Source organism: Labrus bergylta, chromosome 8, assembly GCF_963930695.1.
Source record: "Labrus bergylta chromosome 8, fLabBer1.1, whole genome shotgun sequence".
Classification (NCBI taxonomy): domain Eukaryota; kingdom Metazoa; phylum Chordata; class Actinopteri; order Labriformes; family Labridae; genus Labrus; species Labrus bergylta.
Genome location: NC_089202.1, coordinates 27,063,144 through 27,082,391, shown reverse-complemented (window position 1 = coordinate 27,082,391; position 19,248 = coordinate 27,063,144). Strand labels below are relative to the sequence as shown.

The 19,248-nt window shown below is 41.6% G+C and overlaps 1 protein-coding gene across 1 annotated transcript; it reads left to right on the top strand.

Moving 5' to 3' along the window:
- Nucleotides 1-620: 620 nt before the first annotated feature.
- Nucleotides 621-18,979, top strand: pomgnt2 (protein O-linked mannose N-acetylglucosaminyltransferase 2 (beta 1,4-)). Its single transcript, XM_020637028.3, has 2 exons — nucleotides 621-1,035; nucleotides 13,354-18,979. The coding sequence occupies exon 2, from the start codon at nucleotides 13,442-13,444 to the stop codon at nucleotides 15,248-15,250; it is 1,809 nt and encodes a 602-aa protein (XP_020492684.1). The 5' UTR covers nucleotides 621-1,035; nucleotides 13,354-13,441; the 3' UTR covers nucleotides 15,251-18,979.
- The last annotated feature ends 269 nt before the right edge of the window (nucleotides 18,980-19,248 follow it).

The following is a 19,248-nucleotide window of genomic DNA, read 5'->3' as shown; positions in this document are numbered from 1 at the left end:
TTCTTTTAAAGTTAGTTTTTTCAGTTTATTATCACACTGAAGTTGCTATTCTCCACTTTTTACAGACAACGTTTCAAACTATAGTTCTAAAAATATAGGATTGTTCTTTTTAGAAAAGAGCGTGACTGACAGTGCGTTTCGTGCATGTAGATATACAGTATGTTGTATAGTATGTATGCAAATACAAATTGCACATTGCACTTTGACACCCTGGACACTTTACACACTGACACTTTACACTGTTTACATTATTCTATATTTTGTACATTCAAATATTTATTTTTTAAATGTTACATTATATTCTATTTTACTGTATATGTGTGTATTAGCAATTTGAGTGTTTATTGCATGGCCTTTGCGGAACAGTCTTTACATTTCACTGCACATCTGTATGAGCATGTGACAAATCAAAATCTTGAATCTTGAATCTAGAATCTACAAATATTTCAAATGCCCAGCAGAAAAGGCTGAAGACCCACTGGCCTTTGTGAAATGGTACATGCATGTGACTTATCAAGATTAATTTAATTAAAAAAAAAAAAAAAAAAAAAGTCTGAATAAGTGAATAGGCTCAAGATAAGTAATAATCATCAACGGCAAATGTTACAATGAGAGAGGTCGAGTGTCATCGCGAGATCTGAGCGCGGGATTTCCCTCGGAGGTAGGCGGAGACTCAACACAGCAGAGTGGAGTCGGTATCCAGGCAGCTGCTCTCTGTCTCTCTGCCTTTCTAAGGAGCTAGGCTAGCTGGTAAACAACACCAACAAAAAAAAAAAAAAAAAGCTCCGGCGTAGTGTTGGAGAATGTAATGACTGAACACGCCGTTGTTTTGAGAAATAGTCTCGGTATCCGTCACAGGGTTCTGCTTTTTTTCATTCCCACTACATGTCTTGTCTTCCCGTTCATGACCGTCTCTGCAAAAGAAAAAAAAAAAGGCTGGTACACAGAACTGAGACACACTGATGCTGCCTAAATGAGCTAACCTTTTTCTACTGTCTCCAGAGACATAAAGCAACATTTTCACTGAGATCTGAGGTAAGAAATATTACACTGTTTTTTTATGTTTGTTTTTGTGGGTTGTATTGATTTAATTCTGTCAGGCTAACTATCACTAAGCTTTTGCCTTTGCAGTCGTCGGTGTATCTCACAGATGAGTGAGTCCAGCTGACTGACACTTTGAGCTCAATCTCTGTGTGTAGAAAATATAGAATCCAATACATGTCAATGACCTCTGACTGCTACTGTTAACATCACACACTCTAAAACTGTGTGCACTATAAAATAAAGGCTTCACTTTAGTTAAAGACTGAATTAATGATATTTGTCAACAGAGTGAACAGACAGCTAAAATAACCCAGTGCCCTAAACCAAAGGTTACCAAAGTACCAAAGCTTTAGGAACACTAGATCATCAGGCTTAGGTTTAACCGATAGAGAGAGATCCCTGTTTAAAATTGCACAAACAACATGTGCCAATTGAATTAGTGTGCAGGAGTGAAAACATGAGAAATGACCCAGGATTGGGTGCCAAGTTCTTCTTTCTCTGTCGAAAACAGATATCAATATCTGAGCTTTTTACTGGTATCATGAAGTTTAAAATTCAAGTACAGCCCTGTGATTGAATAGATTTGACTTGACATGACAATAATAATAATACAAATTATAATACATTTTATTTATAAGCGCTTTTCAAAAACTCAAAGACACTGTACACTAGTTACAAACAGAAAGAACAGCACAGTAAGGACAGACTTTGCGACATTACACACAAATCATAAAGAGAACAACAATAAAGGTAAACTTCAGAAAACAGAAAATACATCACAATCATACATTAAAAGCCTGTTTGAAGAGGAGAGACATGACTATAAACTAATGGAGCAGATGTAACATGTACTGAAAACATCATCTGACTGAGCACAATCTAACCTTCATGATGAACCAGATTGTAGTTGCACACTAAAATACACACTGACTAAAATTAAACACATCACAGAAGACATCCTGAATCACTAAATAAGAATGTGGACTTTGGAAAATGTATTCATTTAAGTGGGTTCAGGATTTTGGGTTCAGAAGAGATTCTGTAAAACATACAGAACAGCAGAATGACGCAGAAAGTGAAAGCTCCAATCTCTATAGTGTTATTGCACAATGTTATCATGCATTGCATTTTTAATTCTCAGACCATGCAGACCTATAGACCACATGTGCCTCTTGTGTTCCTTCATTTAGTTAGATGATAGATTACATTTAGAAAAACTACCATTGACGTTGATGTGTTTTGTACTACAGGTGTGGTGATGATGTGCTTAACAATTTGACATGTTAAAGCTAACCTCAAGTCATCGATCTTTCAGAGTCTTTCAAGCGTCTTTCAGCCATGTTTTTAATTTGAGGGACTAAAGAAGTCATGATGAGTCCTGTAAGATAAAGTGTAAATCTAGCCAAGTCACTTCATTAAATTCACTCACCGGTGTACAAACATGCATTGATTGTCTAATAAAGCAAAAGTTAAGGAGAAAGTGGAATGTAATCAACCAAATAAGTTCTTGCAAGCGGTTAGACAACCTCTGTAATTTAATGCACAAGTCAACATTGTGTTGCATTACACCAAAATGCAATACTGTTAGCTGTCTTCTGGGTTGAAAAAACCCCTGATCAAATTCAGCTGATACTGCTGCGGGACAGTCATCCTGCAAACTTTGTTGCAAGTTCTGTTAGTTAGAAAATAGCAATCCAATGTTGAAATCTGTGATGCAATCAGCAGGAAAAAAAAAAAGCTAATTCGATGTGTTCAAATCAAGCGGCAACCTCCGGTCTTGAGCATTGAAGCCAACGCAGAAGTGCAAAATCCTGCAATTCCTAGAGTGTCTTTGAAGCTGGCTCCATCACTGGAAGTCACAGACACATGACTGGCAAAAAGCCTGTTATAAAGCCTAAATGAACACCTTTACAGCCTGGTACAAAAAACAAAATAGGTCTGATAGTTATTGTCATCATGGAAACACACTGTACAGGGGAGAATTTTTTTAAACGGCTCAGTTTAGATTTTATGAACGTTACGTGTTACCCATAGTTAGGCGAGTAGCTGACATGATTGACACGTGGGCGCGATGTAAAGTTTGTCAAGAGGCTTAAAACCCACCTCAGCTGCAGCTCTCAGCCTGTCGTTAGGTTGACTGAAAGTTAGGCTGAGACAGCATTTCCATCATGGCGGCTGCTGCAGATGAGCCCCACTGCAGTAACAGACGGCTGACGTCACTCAGACTTCGTCCATTAATATTTACAGTGTATGGTTCAAATGTTACGTCAAGAAAATGATGATTGAGACGTAGCGAGAAACTTGAAAGAATACATCTTGGAGGAGACTTTTATTTTGTTTTCTTAGCAATATAAAAGAGGCACAACCTACAATAACTTCCAACCAGGAGCTCCAATAAACGTGTCCTTAAAACGAGTGATGCCAAGATTTTGCAAAGCAAATATGAAATACAATAAATTATTTTCTAATCAGTAGCTTTTCTCGTCTTACCACCAAGTTATAGAAAAGTTACAAGGTGGTATCGATAAAGACTCTGATCATTAAGGATAATGATAGCAATACCAATACAAGTTAACGCTCCCCATCCCTAATTCTCTCAACTCCATCCACGTGTCTGCAGTCTGACTGTAAACAACGAGCAGAGGATGGGAGGGGACGCTTTCCCCCCGAGTATCTTCTGACCACTCTGAATGTACGAAATGTTGGCAGCCGTCTGTACTAGTCTTCACACCATTCTGATACGTTCTGAGATAAAGGAAGTCGTCGCTGTAAGTTGATGTTGATGTGAGATTTTATCACATCTTGTTTTTATCAGCACATGTGATTCGACACGTGTTGATGTCTGTTTGTTCCCCCCCCCCGCCCCCCGCCCTCTCTCATCGTCTGCGATGTGTGTAGAAGTGCAGCAGGGTCTCGTGTTGCTCTCCCCCATTATGCTCTCACTTTAATCTGCATTTCCGCTCTTTTCTTTGGGAATAATTCAAAGCCATTCTTTGCGACTTTTCACAAAACGGAAATGCTGACTTATGCAGGAAAAGAAGAGTCTGGGTAAACCCTCTGTGAATACCCTTGCATTTTTAGAGAGGAAAATACACTCGCAGTCGTCTAAAATAACTGATTTTCATTTATTCCCACATTCACTGACTGCTGAGCAGAACCGACTTGGCTTTTCAACAGTGTCGCTGTGGATGAATTCACTCCCTCCCTTACATAAGTATCAACCTATACAAAGGTGCACATGTCTCTACAGACAAGAATACATTGTAAAGTGTTCTGAAGGCCGCGGCTCTTGAAGGAGCTGATGCACATGTACAGTAAATCTTCTGCCAATGTTGGAAAAATGCAAAGCAGGATATCTGGAACAATGACCTCAAAGGGGAACTAAAAGAGGTCCGTCTAATAACATGCTGTTGTCAGTCTGGGCTTTGTGTATTCCTTCATGACTGCAACAAGTGGTTGTAGTTTAATCTTTTAATTAGATGTCCATATTTGCTTATTGGGCTGAGCCCTCTGGCACTCACACGCCTGCCTTGTGCTGATAGATGTCTGTATCGTGCCTCTTTGTATAAGGGATGCAGGAGTTGTGATTTTCAGCTGGTAAGCAATGATCATTTTCCATTTTGAACTATAAAAGTAATTTCATTTATTTCCTGGTAAGGCTAAGGGCCTGCACACCAGTGTTTCAGCACTCTAAGTGATAAATCTCCCTTGGCTCCAGCTTGGGTTTTCTTTTGTCGCTGCATCACATTTGAAAATAGTTCAACTTTTGGAACACCGCTCCGCTTGTCAATGTCACTGACAGATCGCCATCAAGAAGGTATCAACTTTGTCACCAACAATGAAACAGTAAAACTAGTCTGACTCTTATTTTCAAGGGTACCATTTCCAGATCTAGAGCTACTGCTTATACCAGGACATGGCCCCTTTACATTACTCATGTTTACTGCATAACATGTATTTGTATAAAAGCAGACATAGCTAAAACAGAGCTAAAGGACACTACAGAGAGAAGCAAAAGTACTTTCGTTTCCTAGCAACAGTTAGCACCAGTGAGAAGCGCTCTGAAAATGAGATTGTAGTGCCAGTGCAAAAAAAACAAACCCTAATGCACATGGTGTAAAGATGTAGTAAAGAAAGATGGGTGATTTCATATTTTATTCTTAACCTGGAAACTAAAATTCCATACTCCAGATTGAATTCCTCACTAGCTCAGAAAAAGATTCACACAGTCGAGACTCTGAAGAAAGAATTATCTAAAGACTCTATTTGTCATTGCACTGCACATAAAAAAAATCCCGTCAGTCTGTGAAGCTACTTCTAGCTGAAGCTAACATGGTAGAGCTGATATAAGGTCATAAAACAATGCATTTTTTTTAACAATGACATTGATAAATGCTACTGCTTCAGATTTTGATGAACAAGAACAAATATTGTGTTATTTATATTTTTTGTGAAATTGATTTGAATTGTCCATATTTGTAATTGTATCGCAGGGATTGTTACATTCCTAGTTATTCACCAGAGCGTGCTCAGCAATTTCTCAGCTTCCCAACATTTCCAAAACTGGATGGGATGCAGCAACTGAAGAGCTTTAGTATGAACATCCAACCTTTGGTGTTCTATTTCCGTCCCTCTCTGGAATATTGCCTGTTGTCACGAGGAGGGCTGAAGTGTGGGGCTGTGGTGTTTTTAAAGGACGTCCTTCTCACTTTGTTCTTCTTTGTCTTTCTGTCACTTCCACACAAACACACACACACACACACACACACACACACAAACACACACACAGTTTGCAGAATGTCCACATCAGCCTCTGTTTCTCCTGAGTCCCTTGGGAGTAGAGACGGCAGTCGGTGTAGGGAACAATCTGGGTCTTATTTCTGCCGTATTTCAGGAGGCATAGTAGGCCGCTGTCCGTGAATGATATAGAAGAGGGCGAAAAGTTATTAAGCACGGGCTATCAATCAGGCGAGTAATCAGTCTCACTTTGGAACAGGCGAGTAGTCCGACATGCGGTATGTTTAACACGGACCAGGGGCATTTTCTCACACTCACTGCCACTCATTACAGAGCAGACAGCCTTGTTTCCCTCTGCGAGACTGGATGGCATTGCACTGCTAACAGAACTGTGCATGTGTGTGTATGTGTGTGTGTGTAACTGTCTGTCCAAACATGTTTGAGAAAGAGATGCTAAGTCAGAGAGAGGGCATGAGACTTGTCTTTGTATTGCACGATAATGGCTGCTGGGCCATTAATTCTCCAAAGTGCCACACTGAGCTCCAGGCTGCTTGATCCAAACTGACAGGCCACATTTGGTCCCGGAATAAAGATGACAAAGAATAAGGACACATCGTTACAGCCAGAGGAGATCAGCAATCACGTGGCTATAGGCTGAAAGAAAATAAAAGCAGAAAGTGGAAGGAAGAAAAAGGACTGATGACGTCTTTATTTTCTTGCTTGGTTCTTTCTATTGACCAGGCATGTCGGGGCTCTGCAAAGGTGATTCGAAAGGGAAGAAACAAAGAGAAAGAAGAGCGATCAACTCCGAAGAGTGGAGGACAGAGAATGATGAACACTGGGCGTCTGAATGAGTTGCCACCGCACAGCACAAACGCCACCACTCCCCTCCCTCTAGCTTTCGGCTTTCCAGGATTCTCATTAAAATGCATTAGACTCTCTGGGCTGCCCTGCGCCGCCTTCCACCACATCATTGGGGTGCTTATCATCTCCAGAGCAAACAGATATGCTAAACCGGTAACACAGGGGAAGCTGGAAAGCTGGAGCTTCAATGTGAAGCAGCGCTGAGAGAGCAGTGACTGACAGACAGTAGACGAGGGGGCTGTGGTGGTCTTCAATGGATTTTTATTCACAATGATGAGGAATTAAATGGGTGAAGGAGCACGACAGTTACAGGTCAGTGGACTTGAGCCTAAAGTAGAGCTACCACTCGAGAGATGTTTACTAAATCCTAACCCTAAGTGCATAAATAACACACTTGACTTCCAAACAATAAGCATATTTGATTAACAAAACTATTTTCTCACAATTATTTTGTGTAGACGTGAGTTTGAAGTAAATTCATGCAGTGTTTCCATAGACTGTAAATATTAAAGGACGATGGATTATCTGTTCCTGCAGGGGGTTCTGGAGGCTCATCTGCAGCAGCCACCATGCTGGAAATCCTGTCTCAGCCTAACTTTCAGTCAACCTAATGACAGGCTGAGAGCTGGAGCTGAGCTGTAAACATGTTTTGAATGCTGTAAAAATGGCTTTTTTGCCTGTGGTGTGTCTGTGACTTCCGGTGTTCCTGGAGCCAGCCTCAAGCGGACACTCGACATTGAGTGAAATCCGATTAAAGGGCTGGCAAAAAGACTACAGTGGAGTCTGTTCCCATGTATCCTCTCTCCTCTGAGCAGTAGGGTCTTTGGGATGCTCCTTAACATGGCGGCTTTGGAACTATTTTCGGGGCTGTTTTTTTGCATACTTTCAGCCATCTGAAGGGTAAACATCATACATGTAGGCGTTCTGCCTCAAGGGTTTTGTTGGTAGGTGCTATCCTTCTGCAGAGGTGCTGACGGTCTGTTGGGTTGCTTCCTTTCTAACTTTCCCATTGGCCTTTGGCGATGTTCTGATCTGCTCTTTGTGCCGCACAGGGTTGCGCACTGGGGCTGTGCTCAGATCTGGTTTTGAATTTTTTATTTAAATGTTGAGGAATTTGGTTTCAAAACTGGTGCATAAATTTCATCATACTGAAATCGCCCTTGCATGTTTTAAATCTCTTGTAATTATTAGCCTGTAACGAATGATAGTCATTACAAAGTCAAAAGTTGATGTAACTAGGCTAACAAGGGGCTGAGCATGCTGTTGTTACTGGATCAAACAGCTGTTCCACTGCTGAGCATAATACATCTGGATCCTGATCTAAGATAATTCATTTTAGAACAGAAATGTTCATCATTAAACAAGCTGTAAGTGTATTATTAAATTAAGCATTTTAAAGCTCTAATAATCAGTTTTACATCATACAACCACAAGCAATGTGAAAGGGCCTTCTTAAAGTAATGAACACAGAATAATTTGCAGTTCAGCAGCACCAACAAGTTTTTTTCCCTTGTAGATGATGGCTCCCTTTAGAGATTGAGGAAATAAGCTGCAGGTTAGTCTGCTGTAGAGCCTTAGAAATAACATAAGCAGCCTTGACAGCCATACAAATTAAGCAATTTTGTTGGACTGTTTGAGTAAGTTGGTAAAATGAGGAAACCCTTTTTCATTGACTGCCATTAGTTTATTGTTTGAAAAGCTAATTTATCCAAACTCTAAAACAGGGAGAGGCATTCATCATCTGCAGGACATAACTGACTGAGCGTGTCTTTGTTTAAAAGTAATCCCAGAAAACGAGAAGTTCTTTTAGTGCTGAAAATGCGAAATTATTCTCAGACCAAACTCTGTATATAGAAGTACTGACTCCTATAGTTCGGACCTTACTCCTCACTAAATAATGAGTTTGGATCAAACTTTAAAAGGTCACATATTATGCAAAATACACTAAACTATATTTTTCCAACACTAATATCTCTAGTCCGTCTACAAACCGCCCAATTATGATAAAAGTCTGTCCTCTCCATCTTTTGCCTGCTCTTCTTAAAAAAAAATAGAAGTGAGCTCAAACTGGCCGTTTGGAGATGTTCCCTTCATGACATCACAAAGGGCAGTAACCCCTCCCCCAGGTGGGTGACACTCCCACAGCTAGGTGTTTGTTCTGCCCTCTTAGTCTGCCTTCTCACTGTAAACAATAGGGCATGAAGCGAGAAAGCCGAAGGCACAACCACTTCCAGAGAGGGGTCAGACACAGCTCATTTGCATTTAAAGCTACAGACACAGAAACAGCCTGTTCTGAGCAGGGCTGAAATAGAGGGGTTTATAGGCATGATACAATACAGTGGATTTTTAACAAGAAACTTCACAGACAGGTTTTGGGGACCTCTGAGACTTATTTAAATTAGCTGAAAAGGAGTATAATAATGTGACCTCAAAGTCTCTGTTGTCAGAGCCTTTTTATAAAATTCTGCCACAAAAGTGAGTTGTCTCTCATTATAGAGCCCACACAGCCAATCATTTAAAAAGGAAAACCTTTTTCTTTAACACATGCCATGTTCTCTTGAAATACGCTGCCTTGCTGAGTTATGCTTTATTGCTGTGATACTGGAGTAATCTGATTTACTGCTGCATGTAAATGTGAGTTCTACATTACTGGACAAACATATTCTCTCATTTCCAGTCTTAATCTATTTTCATCAGTTAACCTGATTACTTGAGCGTTAACCTGATTACTTGTAATGGCAGTGACAAAGGTCATGCACCAGCAACCACTGTTCCAGAGAAGTAAAATTACGACTGTGCAGTTAGAAATGACAAATTCACCAGGTGCTGTACTTGGACCACTGTGTTATCTGTGAAAACACCAATCGGTCTTTGACAATGGGCCGGTGGCGGTACTAAATCAGGCGGTGGCGGCGGCGGCAGTATCCAGTTTTTGAATGCAGGAAAAACCCTGAGCTGGTTCTCTTCCTCATCTTTTGTTTAAAAAGATAAAATAACCATTCATACAGCATTCAAAGTTATTGACACTAATTACGAAGGTCCACGGGGATATAAATATTAAAATGATCATTAAATTGTGATCCTGACCAGGTGCAGTGTATGACGTTTTATAAAATGATATATCCCAGAAGCATCACAAAGCATATTTTCTTTAGCCCCATAGATAACATGGTCCTTTGACAGGCTAAAATCTTTTGTTTTTGGCTAGCTATAGTCATTTGTTGTCTTTTTAGCACTCGGCTGCAGTGTCATTTTTTTCTCTCGGTCAGTGGGTTTACAACGTGTGACAAATTGCTCTGCCACGTATGAAACAAAGAGACTTCTTCCACTTCTTTTTCATAGCCTTTGTGTCACACCCAGGTTTAGCAAAAGGGTATCAGAGCTGATGTGGAAGCTCAGGATGGGAGAGGGATCAGGATAGGGAGATCTGGTCACAGTATCAGCTAGTTACTTAACTGGATACACACTTAGAAATTGGATATGGATGTGAGACCATTCCCCAGTGTTAGCATAGCTCAGTAGATGAATCTCATCTCACATTTGATTATTTTTGGAACTGCTGTGACCTTTTCTTGATTTGAACATTTTTATTCTCGGCGAGTATCTTGGCTCGCTTCTTCACACTGCTGACGAGATACAAAAGCCACTTGTCTTCAAGGTCAGCTTAAACGAGTGCACATACACTTATGTGTTTGTGCGCACACACACACACACACACACACACACACACACACACACACACACACACACACACACACACACACACACACACACACACACACACACACACACACACACACACACACACACACACACACACACACACACACACACACACCCACACCCAGGACTCGGAAATAAGACACTGTGTTCACTCCTTGAGCTCCATTTTAACCTGCTTGTTTAAACAATCTGGCCAGTACCAGAAAACCGCTCCGTGTGTCCAGGTCCTTGTTTGGAACGCGTTAAACGAGGGGCTGCTAATGAGGGTGTTTTGTGCGTACCGCGGTGCCATGCGACGGCTTTGACATTTTGAATCTTTCGCTTGCTCGGCTCAGGCGAAGGCAGAGGGCATTCACATATGTCCCTGTGGGATCCAGTGTGTGCAGTGAGTGGATTTGAGCAGTGCTGCTGGCAGTGTTGGCCTCGCACTGCCCTTGTCCTTGTGGACTGAAGGAGCATGCAGGATGCAGACCTAATGTTAGTCTCAGTGGCAGTTTCCTCTTCACACTTAATTTCACTTTCCTCCGTGTGCTGCGTCAGCATCAAGGCGATACTCCAGTACATGGTGTCTGTGTTGCTTTGATTGACATCCGCCGTCTGGGACATTTTGTCATGGAAAATAACATCAGCTTGTACATTTGCTTGAAATGCAGCAACTGATTTTTGAGGAATGGAGGACAAATGTTTTCTCTCTTATCTTCCTCACCCAAATGTACTTTTTCTCTCAGTAAAGTGCATTTATTTGCATATATAATACATGCTTTACTTGATGTTTGTTTCAGCTGTTTATCAAGAGTCACTTCTTTCTCTTGAGCTCGATTTTGCAAAAATGTTACTAAGAAATGTATGTTTTTTGTAGTGTGACAATAACAAGAATTATATTTTTTTAAATGAACCAATCTGTAAACAGGATTATTTTGCTGTAAAAATGGATTTGGGCGTTAAAGGGACTTCTGGGGCTTTTGGAGGCAGCCTCAAGTGGAACCACCCAGATCTGGAATTTTTTTGCACTTCCACATTGGCTTCATTTTTTTCAACACTTAGTGGTTGCCAATTGGTTTGATCACAGAGAGTTACCATGTCGCCATTGGATAGTACAGGCACAACAACTATGTAGCAAAATAACAGAACAGAACAGAGTTAATCATTTATGATGGTCATTTAGATTAAAATGGAACATATAACAAGTTAAAATTAAAGTGAAGAGTATGTTAGAGAAAAGTTTGATTAGTAGAATGTGAACTATTACTGATAAGAGGTGGGTGATATGCTAATATCGGCTGATATTATCGGCCGGCCAATCAATCGGTTGGGCTCTAGATGGAATATCTAACTTATCAGTTATTTAAGTGTTTACTTCTCAGTAGCTTCTAACTGAATCTGTGTGGTTTTTAAATGTTGTTTCTATCATGCAGAGTTGTCAATCTGCTGCAAAAAAACTTTCCTGATAAGACTCTATGTGGCCTTATAAGACTATATCTTAATAAAAGCGTCTCAACTGCTTGAAAAGTGTGGACTTTTGTTGTGAACGATTTAGCTGTAATTAGCAGTTTTAGTCTTTACAGCGCTCCTTTTACTCCGAGTCAGAGACACAGTCCGCTTCTTTTAATAATATTGGAATAAATACAAACCTTTAAGCAGGCATTCCAGCACATAGCCAGTGTCAAAGCCCCAGACGGACCAAAAGAGAAGCTCTACAGACGAGAACAACCACCTTAACATTATGTGCCGAAACGTGTAGCGGGGCGAATACAAGTTTGCCTGATTGTTGTTCCATACTCTGACTCTAGGAGCAGGTGGAGCCGTCATGTTTGTGTGAGACCACATGGCTCTGTTCACAGTGCAGGAGTGAAACATGCAGGAGACCGGAGGACTCATTGGAGCTGATTTGTGAACCGTCACAAATCACTGTTTAACACTACTTCTATTTACCCTCCAACGTGGCTGGTAGGTTGAGCAATGAGTGCTGCCTCCTGTGTACTTTATGACCAAACGGTGATGACAGGATGGCAAAGTCCATGTCGTGGCAGACCGTAATACAGGTGACCCTACTGAAACCAGTTTACTGCACACCCCCATTACTGATCCAGGACTGACTCAGAAATAAAGAAAACAAGTTTATTGATGAGTTACAGCCGGGTGCGACTTTGTGTGTGGTGTCTCTTATGTGTATATGTGATTATGTGATTATGTGAATATGTGCAGCGTAGTGTATGTGTGTTGGTTTCGATTTTATTTTTTTGCCAGAAGGCCAGTTACAAAGACTGGCTTCCTAAATCCCATTTCGTCACAAACACAGACAGATAATCCCCTCTCCCTCCACTCAGTGTGTAGTTTCATGTAGAAATGTGAACACACCTCATGTAGTTGTCAAGTAATTAATTTAAATGAAACTTCAGCTGCAAGGTGAGAGAGAGAGAGAGAGCTAGCCCTCTGGTGGGTATTTAGCATGCTAGTTGTCTTGTGTTTGCAGGCAGCTGCTGGCCGTTAACCGTTGGTTGATTTAGAGTCCCTCAATGACTCACTTGTTCTCTCGGTATGCAGATGAGTTTGAGAGCAATTCTGTTGCTCTTGTCTGTGCGCCTCCTCTCAGTGTAATTTGTCTCGGCATATCCAGGGAGGGTGATGGGAGATGTAAGGTTAGGAAAATGTCTCTTTTGCTTGCTGAGGCAAACAGTCACTATTCCCAAAGGTGAGAGCTGAAACCTGCTCTGAGGTATCACTGCATTGTGTTGCTTGCTTAAAGAGGACTGCAGTATCATAGGCTTCACTATTGATTGTATAAGTATATCAGTGTTATTATTTCTCTGTGCTTGTAATATGATGATATCTTTATTTGTTTTGTTTGGAGGTCAACTTAATGATTACTTATTTTCTTGTACTCATGTCATTTTGTATTTTCTTGTCTTTCCTGTCCTTCCCCATTCCCTTTATGATCCCCCCCGCCTCCTCCCTCTTTCGCTTCACCCTTCTCCCTCTCCAAAGTTGTCGCCCGGCGGTGGATGTCTCGTCGCCTCCGCCTGAGGTCGGAGGCCAGTTGGAGTCGGGAGGTGGCTCCTGGGCTTCAGCAGTGATGCGCGCTTCAGTGGCAGGCTGCAGGATGAGCGTGGGCGCGCTCCTGAACGGGCTGCTGGTCTCTGTGGTCGCAGCGCTCCTTTGGAAGTACTCCAAGCTGAGCGAGCACGCTGCCCTGCTGGAGGAAGAGCTTCACATGACGCGGCAGTCCCAGGAAGTCTCTCAGGCCCGCATTGACTACCATGTGGCCCTGCAGGCTCTTCAGAAACACGGCACCAACATGGTCTGCACTGGGAAGATGCACACCGACCGCATCTGCCGTTTTGACTACCTCTGCTACAGCTCAGAGGCCGAGGAATTTGTGTTCTTCCACTCCAACTCCTCTGTCATGCTGCCTAACTTGGGGTCGAGGCGCTTCCAACCCGCTCTGCTGGACTTGTCTTCAGTAGAGGACCACAACACCCAATACTTCAACTTCTTAGAACTCCCAGCTGCTACTTTAAAGTATATGCCTAAGCCTGTGTTCGTACCAGATGTAACACTGATTCTTAACCGGTTTAATCCCGACAACCTAATGCACGTGTTCCATGATGACCTGATCCCAGCTTTCTACACGATGAAACAGTATTCAGACTTGGATGATGAGGCACGTTTGGTTTTCATGGAGGGCTGGGGTGAAGGCCCACACTTCGACCTGTACCGACTTCTCAGCAGCAAGCAACCTCTCCTCAAAGAACAGTTGAGGAACTTTGGCAAACTCATGTGTTTCACTAAGTCTTACATCGGTCTGTCCAAGATGACCACCTGGTATCAGTATGGTTTCGTCCAGCCACAGGGGCCCAAAGCCAACATGCTGGTGTCGGGAAATGAGATCCGTCAGTTTGCCGTGGCTCTTATGGAGAAAATGAACATCACAAGGGCGGAGGAGGTTGAGAGGGAAGGAGCGAGTGCGGAAGATGAGAAGGAAAAAGAGAAAAAGGACGAATACGTCGTTGTGTTTAGTCGTTCAACAACGAGGCTGATACTGAATGAAGCAGAGCTCATCATGGTGCTGGCCCAGGAGTTCCAGATGAGAGTGGTCACTGTATCCCTGGAGGAACAATCGTTCCCCAGTATTGTCCAGGTAATCAGTGGTGCTTCCATACTGGTCAGCATGCACGGGGCTCAGCTGGTCACCTCGCTCTTCCTCCCCAGGCGAGCGACTGTTGTGGAGCTCTTCCCTTTTGCTGTGAACCCGGAGCAGTACACGCCCTATAAAACCCTGGCCTCCCTTCCAGGCATGGACCTGCACTATATCTCCTGGAGAAACACCATGGAGGAGAACACCATCACCCACCCAGACAGACCGTGGGAGCAAGGGGGCATCGCTCACTTGGAGAAGGAGGAGCAAGAGCGAATACTCGCGAGCAAAGATGTCCCCAGGCACCTTTGCTGCCGCAACCCAGAGTGGCTCTACCGGATCTACCAGGACACTTTGGTGGACATCCCTTCTTTCCTGGAAGTCCTCAAAGAGGGAATGAAAACAAAGCCCAGCATGAAGAAGTCAAAGACGGCAAGCACAGTCCACCCAGGGCGGGTCAGAGAACCACAGTGTCAGACCTCAGTACAAACCACTAACGAGGCGAAGCTCACCGTGTCTTGGCAGATCCCGTGGAATCTAAAGTACCTAAAAGTGAGGGAGGTCAAGTACGAGGTTTGGATCCAGGAGCAGGGAGAGAACACCTATATGCCTTATATCCTCCCCCAACAGAACTACACTTTTTCAGAAAACATTAAGCCCTTCACCACATACCTGGTGTGGGTGAGGTGCATCTTCAACAAGAACCTCCTGGGCCCTTTCGCAGATGTTCTCATGTGCAGGACCTAGGGCAAGCACCTTTCCTGTTGGTTGCTGTGCAAGTTTAACACAGAAGTGGAGTCCTGCCTGTTCCAAACAATCATGATGGAAATTCAGTTTTTCCAACACAGGTGATATGGCTGTTGAACTATTGCAAGGTCATGTTTCTTTGGCCACCAAATGAAACATAAAAGACTGAGTGGATAAATTGCAAAACAAATTAAAAACTTGAAGCACAGGGTCTGAACTCAATGGCAACAGCCATTATTGAATGGAAATGTTATTTCCTGCACCTTTGAAAGAAAGAAAGAGCTAAACCGTGTCTGTACGGAAACTCCCAGAATTCAAATCAACAGATTTATTTATGTGCAAAATAATATATAATGTTTCTATAGTATTAGTCAAAAACACTGATTCTTAACCTTTTACAGTATGCAATGTAGCTTTTCTGTTGAGAGAGATTTTTTAGAATAGAGAGACTTTTTATGTTTCTGACTTGTCTAGTGTCGTGTGTGTGTGTGTGTATGTATGTGTGTATGTGTGTATGTGTGTGTGTGTGTGTGTGTGTATGTGTATGTGTATGTGTGTGATACCTGTGTGGCTCATTTCCCTATCAATTGTTCAATTACATCCTCAGTATTCTGCAGAAACTAGCCAAAACCAAAGCAACTTTTTCCACCTGATTTCAGCCAATCATCATTCATGCCATTACCTTCTTATGTTATAGATCTCTCATACCTCTGATGTTGACTTAGAAACTGTACATGTTGTGTCAAAAAGTTTCCAGGAGGAGGTTTAATGAATGCCATGGGTAATATTGTTGGAGTCAGAATACTGAATGAGCCTTTTGAAAGAAAGACAAACTCGACGCAGCCACAAATAATTCAAGTCCATTTTAATGCATGAATAAAAGATTTTTTCTAATTGTCACACAAATTACATCTGTTTTAAAGTTCTGAGTGAATCTGTGACCATAAGTTATAATTAGTAAGCTGTTCTCAAACGCTGCTGGAAAGTTGGATTTGAATGTGAACGTGTTAAAGCATCTTTATTATGAGAAGGCATGATGCCACATAGTTCAGATGTCTGTCCAGCTCTGGTTATTAGATTAAACAAAGTTATTCATTATGTATCACTTTACAGTTTGAAATGTTTTCTAGCTGGTCAGAAGAATTCAGCTGTTGCATCTTCAGTTGAAACAAAGGACGAAGCGGGGCTGCCCCTGCTGGTCGACCGAGGGTTAGTTGATTTAAAAGAACAATTAAATTGTCTTCATTTGTTTAGTTGCAGAAAAAAGCCACAAGCTCTGTCTAAGAGCTGCACCTTTTCTTCTTCTGTAAGGCCCATCTGACGATTATTTTAACAATACTGTAGATTAATTGGGTGATTATATTTTTTAATAATTTGATGAATTGGATTTTAAAACATTATTATTATTGCCACCCGCGTTCAAAACCAGAACACAGTTGAACAAGCAACAACGGGTTGTTATTGGAAAGTCCCTGAGCTGTGACACAAAATGAAATGATGAACCCTATAAAAGCGGTGAAACTGACCACCAATAATTATTTTCCCAGATTATTTCTCAGTGCTTACACAGTAAAGCAGTGCTCTCATGTGTCAGAGGACCCACCCCCAACTCATTCATGAAATATCCCAACCCAAATTTTTCAACAATCAGATTTATTTAACGAAACATTTGTGCAGTTTGGACTTAACACAGTGCAAAATGTGACAAAAAAAAAAGGAAAAAATATGTTTTAGTAGCGCTACACGGATTTTCCTGACACAGGCAAACATTCGCGACCCACCTTAAACGGCTCTGCTTCCGACCCACTTTTGGGTCCTAACCCACCGTTTGAGAACCACTTCTCTAAAGAACTCGGCTCCTCCACAGTATCCTACAGTAAGGTGCTGAATTCTGTTAACATGCAGCCTTCATCCTCTCAGCTCTCTGTTCTGCCCTCCATACAGTAAACCATCTCATTCACAGGTCAACACATACTGAGGCGTGGTCACCTGCCTTTGTCATTTCATAAAGACGCACAGGTTACGTTAGCGGTGCAGACAGACGGTGATGATGTTCTTTGTCCCGTCTGCAGACTGTTGGCTACGAGCTCCGCATCACAACACGATGACTGACAGCCGGGAATGTCTACATGATGAAAAGATCTGAAATAACAGACAGAGGTTCTGGATGAGGAGGGATAGTTGAGATTGAATATTTTTAAATGGGTCTTAACTCTTTTTTTTCTTTTCTTTTCTGCTTTTCATTGTGTTTTAGATGAGTTAGTATGTGCTCATTTACTCTCTCTGTACTGTGCACTGGTTGGTTGTAGGCCTAGGCCTTTTTTATTTTCTATTTTTAAAAGAGTAGGGATGTACTGATGCTTCAGTTTAACATCAGTACTGGAAGATTTTGGCCCTGTGGACAGACATTGGCCCATCTTCAAATAAGGTGGCATGAACCGATGTCAGCAGCCGATGGTTATCTAATATGTCATATCAATGAAATTCTGGCATCTAGTAGACCAAACTGCTGATTCTGATAATAGTTCATGAGACTTTTATTGGGCTGAAGAAGTCACATGTTGGACCAACTCTGACATGGTCCAACATGAGAGAAAATGTCGGCCTGCAGGGAGTTTAACACCTTAAAAAAATAAATGAAACACACCAAACATCGGAATCAGTACCCACCCTGATTTTCACAACCGTTGCATCTCTATATCGTAGTTGAAAATAAATGTTCCATCCTCTGGCTAATCTTTTTAGACACATTTAGAGATGAGCAATGTTGAAGAAGCACAGTAGGGTTTCCTGGCACAGCTTCACAGACTAACAAGGTGCATGGAGAGTGGACGGCTTGAAGCTCCACCATCACTTGTGGTATGAAGATCACCTTTATTCACTTTGTTAGACCGACACGTTTCAGCTCCTGAGCTTCACCAGGGTCATCCAAAATGAGATATTCAATTACCATTGTTGTTAGGTTGCAATGATTCAAAGGCTAATTTAACATTTTGTTATAGTTCTCTGTAATGAAGCACACTGTTGACACTGTTACATGAAACACACTTTAACAACCCTGAAAGTCAAAATGTTGCTCCAAAAAAAAAAAAACAATACTAACAATGATCAGTACACAAGGAACAGGAACGTCTTTGGTCAGGGGCAGCCCCACACCCACAGCTGTGAAACGTTTTATTGTGTCATGTTTTAAATGCTGCTTCTTTGTAGCTAGACTGCAAAATGTATTTTGTTTTTTTGACACTTGAATTCGAGTTTTGAGTATATTGTAGAATAGATGTAGCAAAAGATGTTTTATGGGATGGCACATTTCCACCAACCTATCCTGTTTTTAGTTACCATTGTTTAGACGTCATGTCTGTTTTCATTGCTTGATTACTCTCTTTGTAATGTCTTCAAGATCCTTTTGACCCCACATCTTCATTTATCCTTTTGCCAAACATCCCTTGTGTCACTTTTTTCACAGACATTGATATTTTTCCGCTAAAGTTCTCAAATGCAGTTGTGTCTGTCGATGCATGTTTAAGAGATTATTTTGAAGCCATTGTTGTGGATGCAGGATGCGATGGTTTGGTACTGTATGTGTTTGTATTGTTGGCTATCTGCAAGGCGTCGTACAGTATGTGCTGAGTGAAACGAGAGTCTGTTTTCTATATTAGCGAATAGTTTGAGTTTCTTTTTTCAGTAACCGTGCTGTGATTGAATTAAAGAAGCATATTTCTTACAGTACCTGTTTTGTGTCAGAACATTTTGTGAAAGCGTCTGTGAATGGGATGTTGTCTTGCAGACAGCAGCACTTGTAGAGAACTCTGGGAAAGTCGTACAGTACAGGTAAAACATGTGACTCATGAAGGCTGATTAGACTTTTATGTGCAGCTCAAGTACAAAAATAGAAGAAGAAAAAAAAAAAAAAGTCACTCTTGAAATGTTAATTTCAAAATTCATTATGGTTTACAGCTCTTGTTACATAACAATTTAATGTGTTTTATCAAATAGCT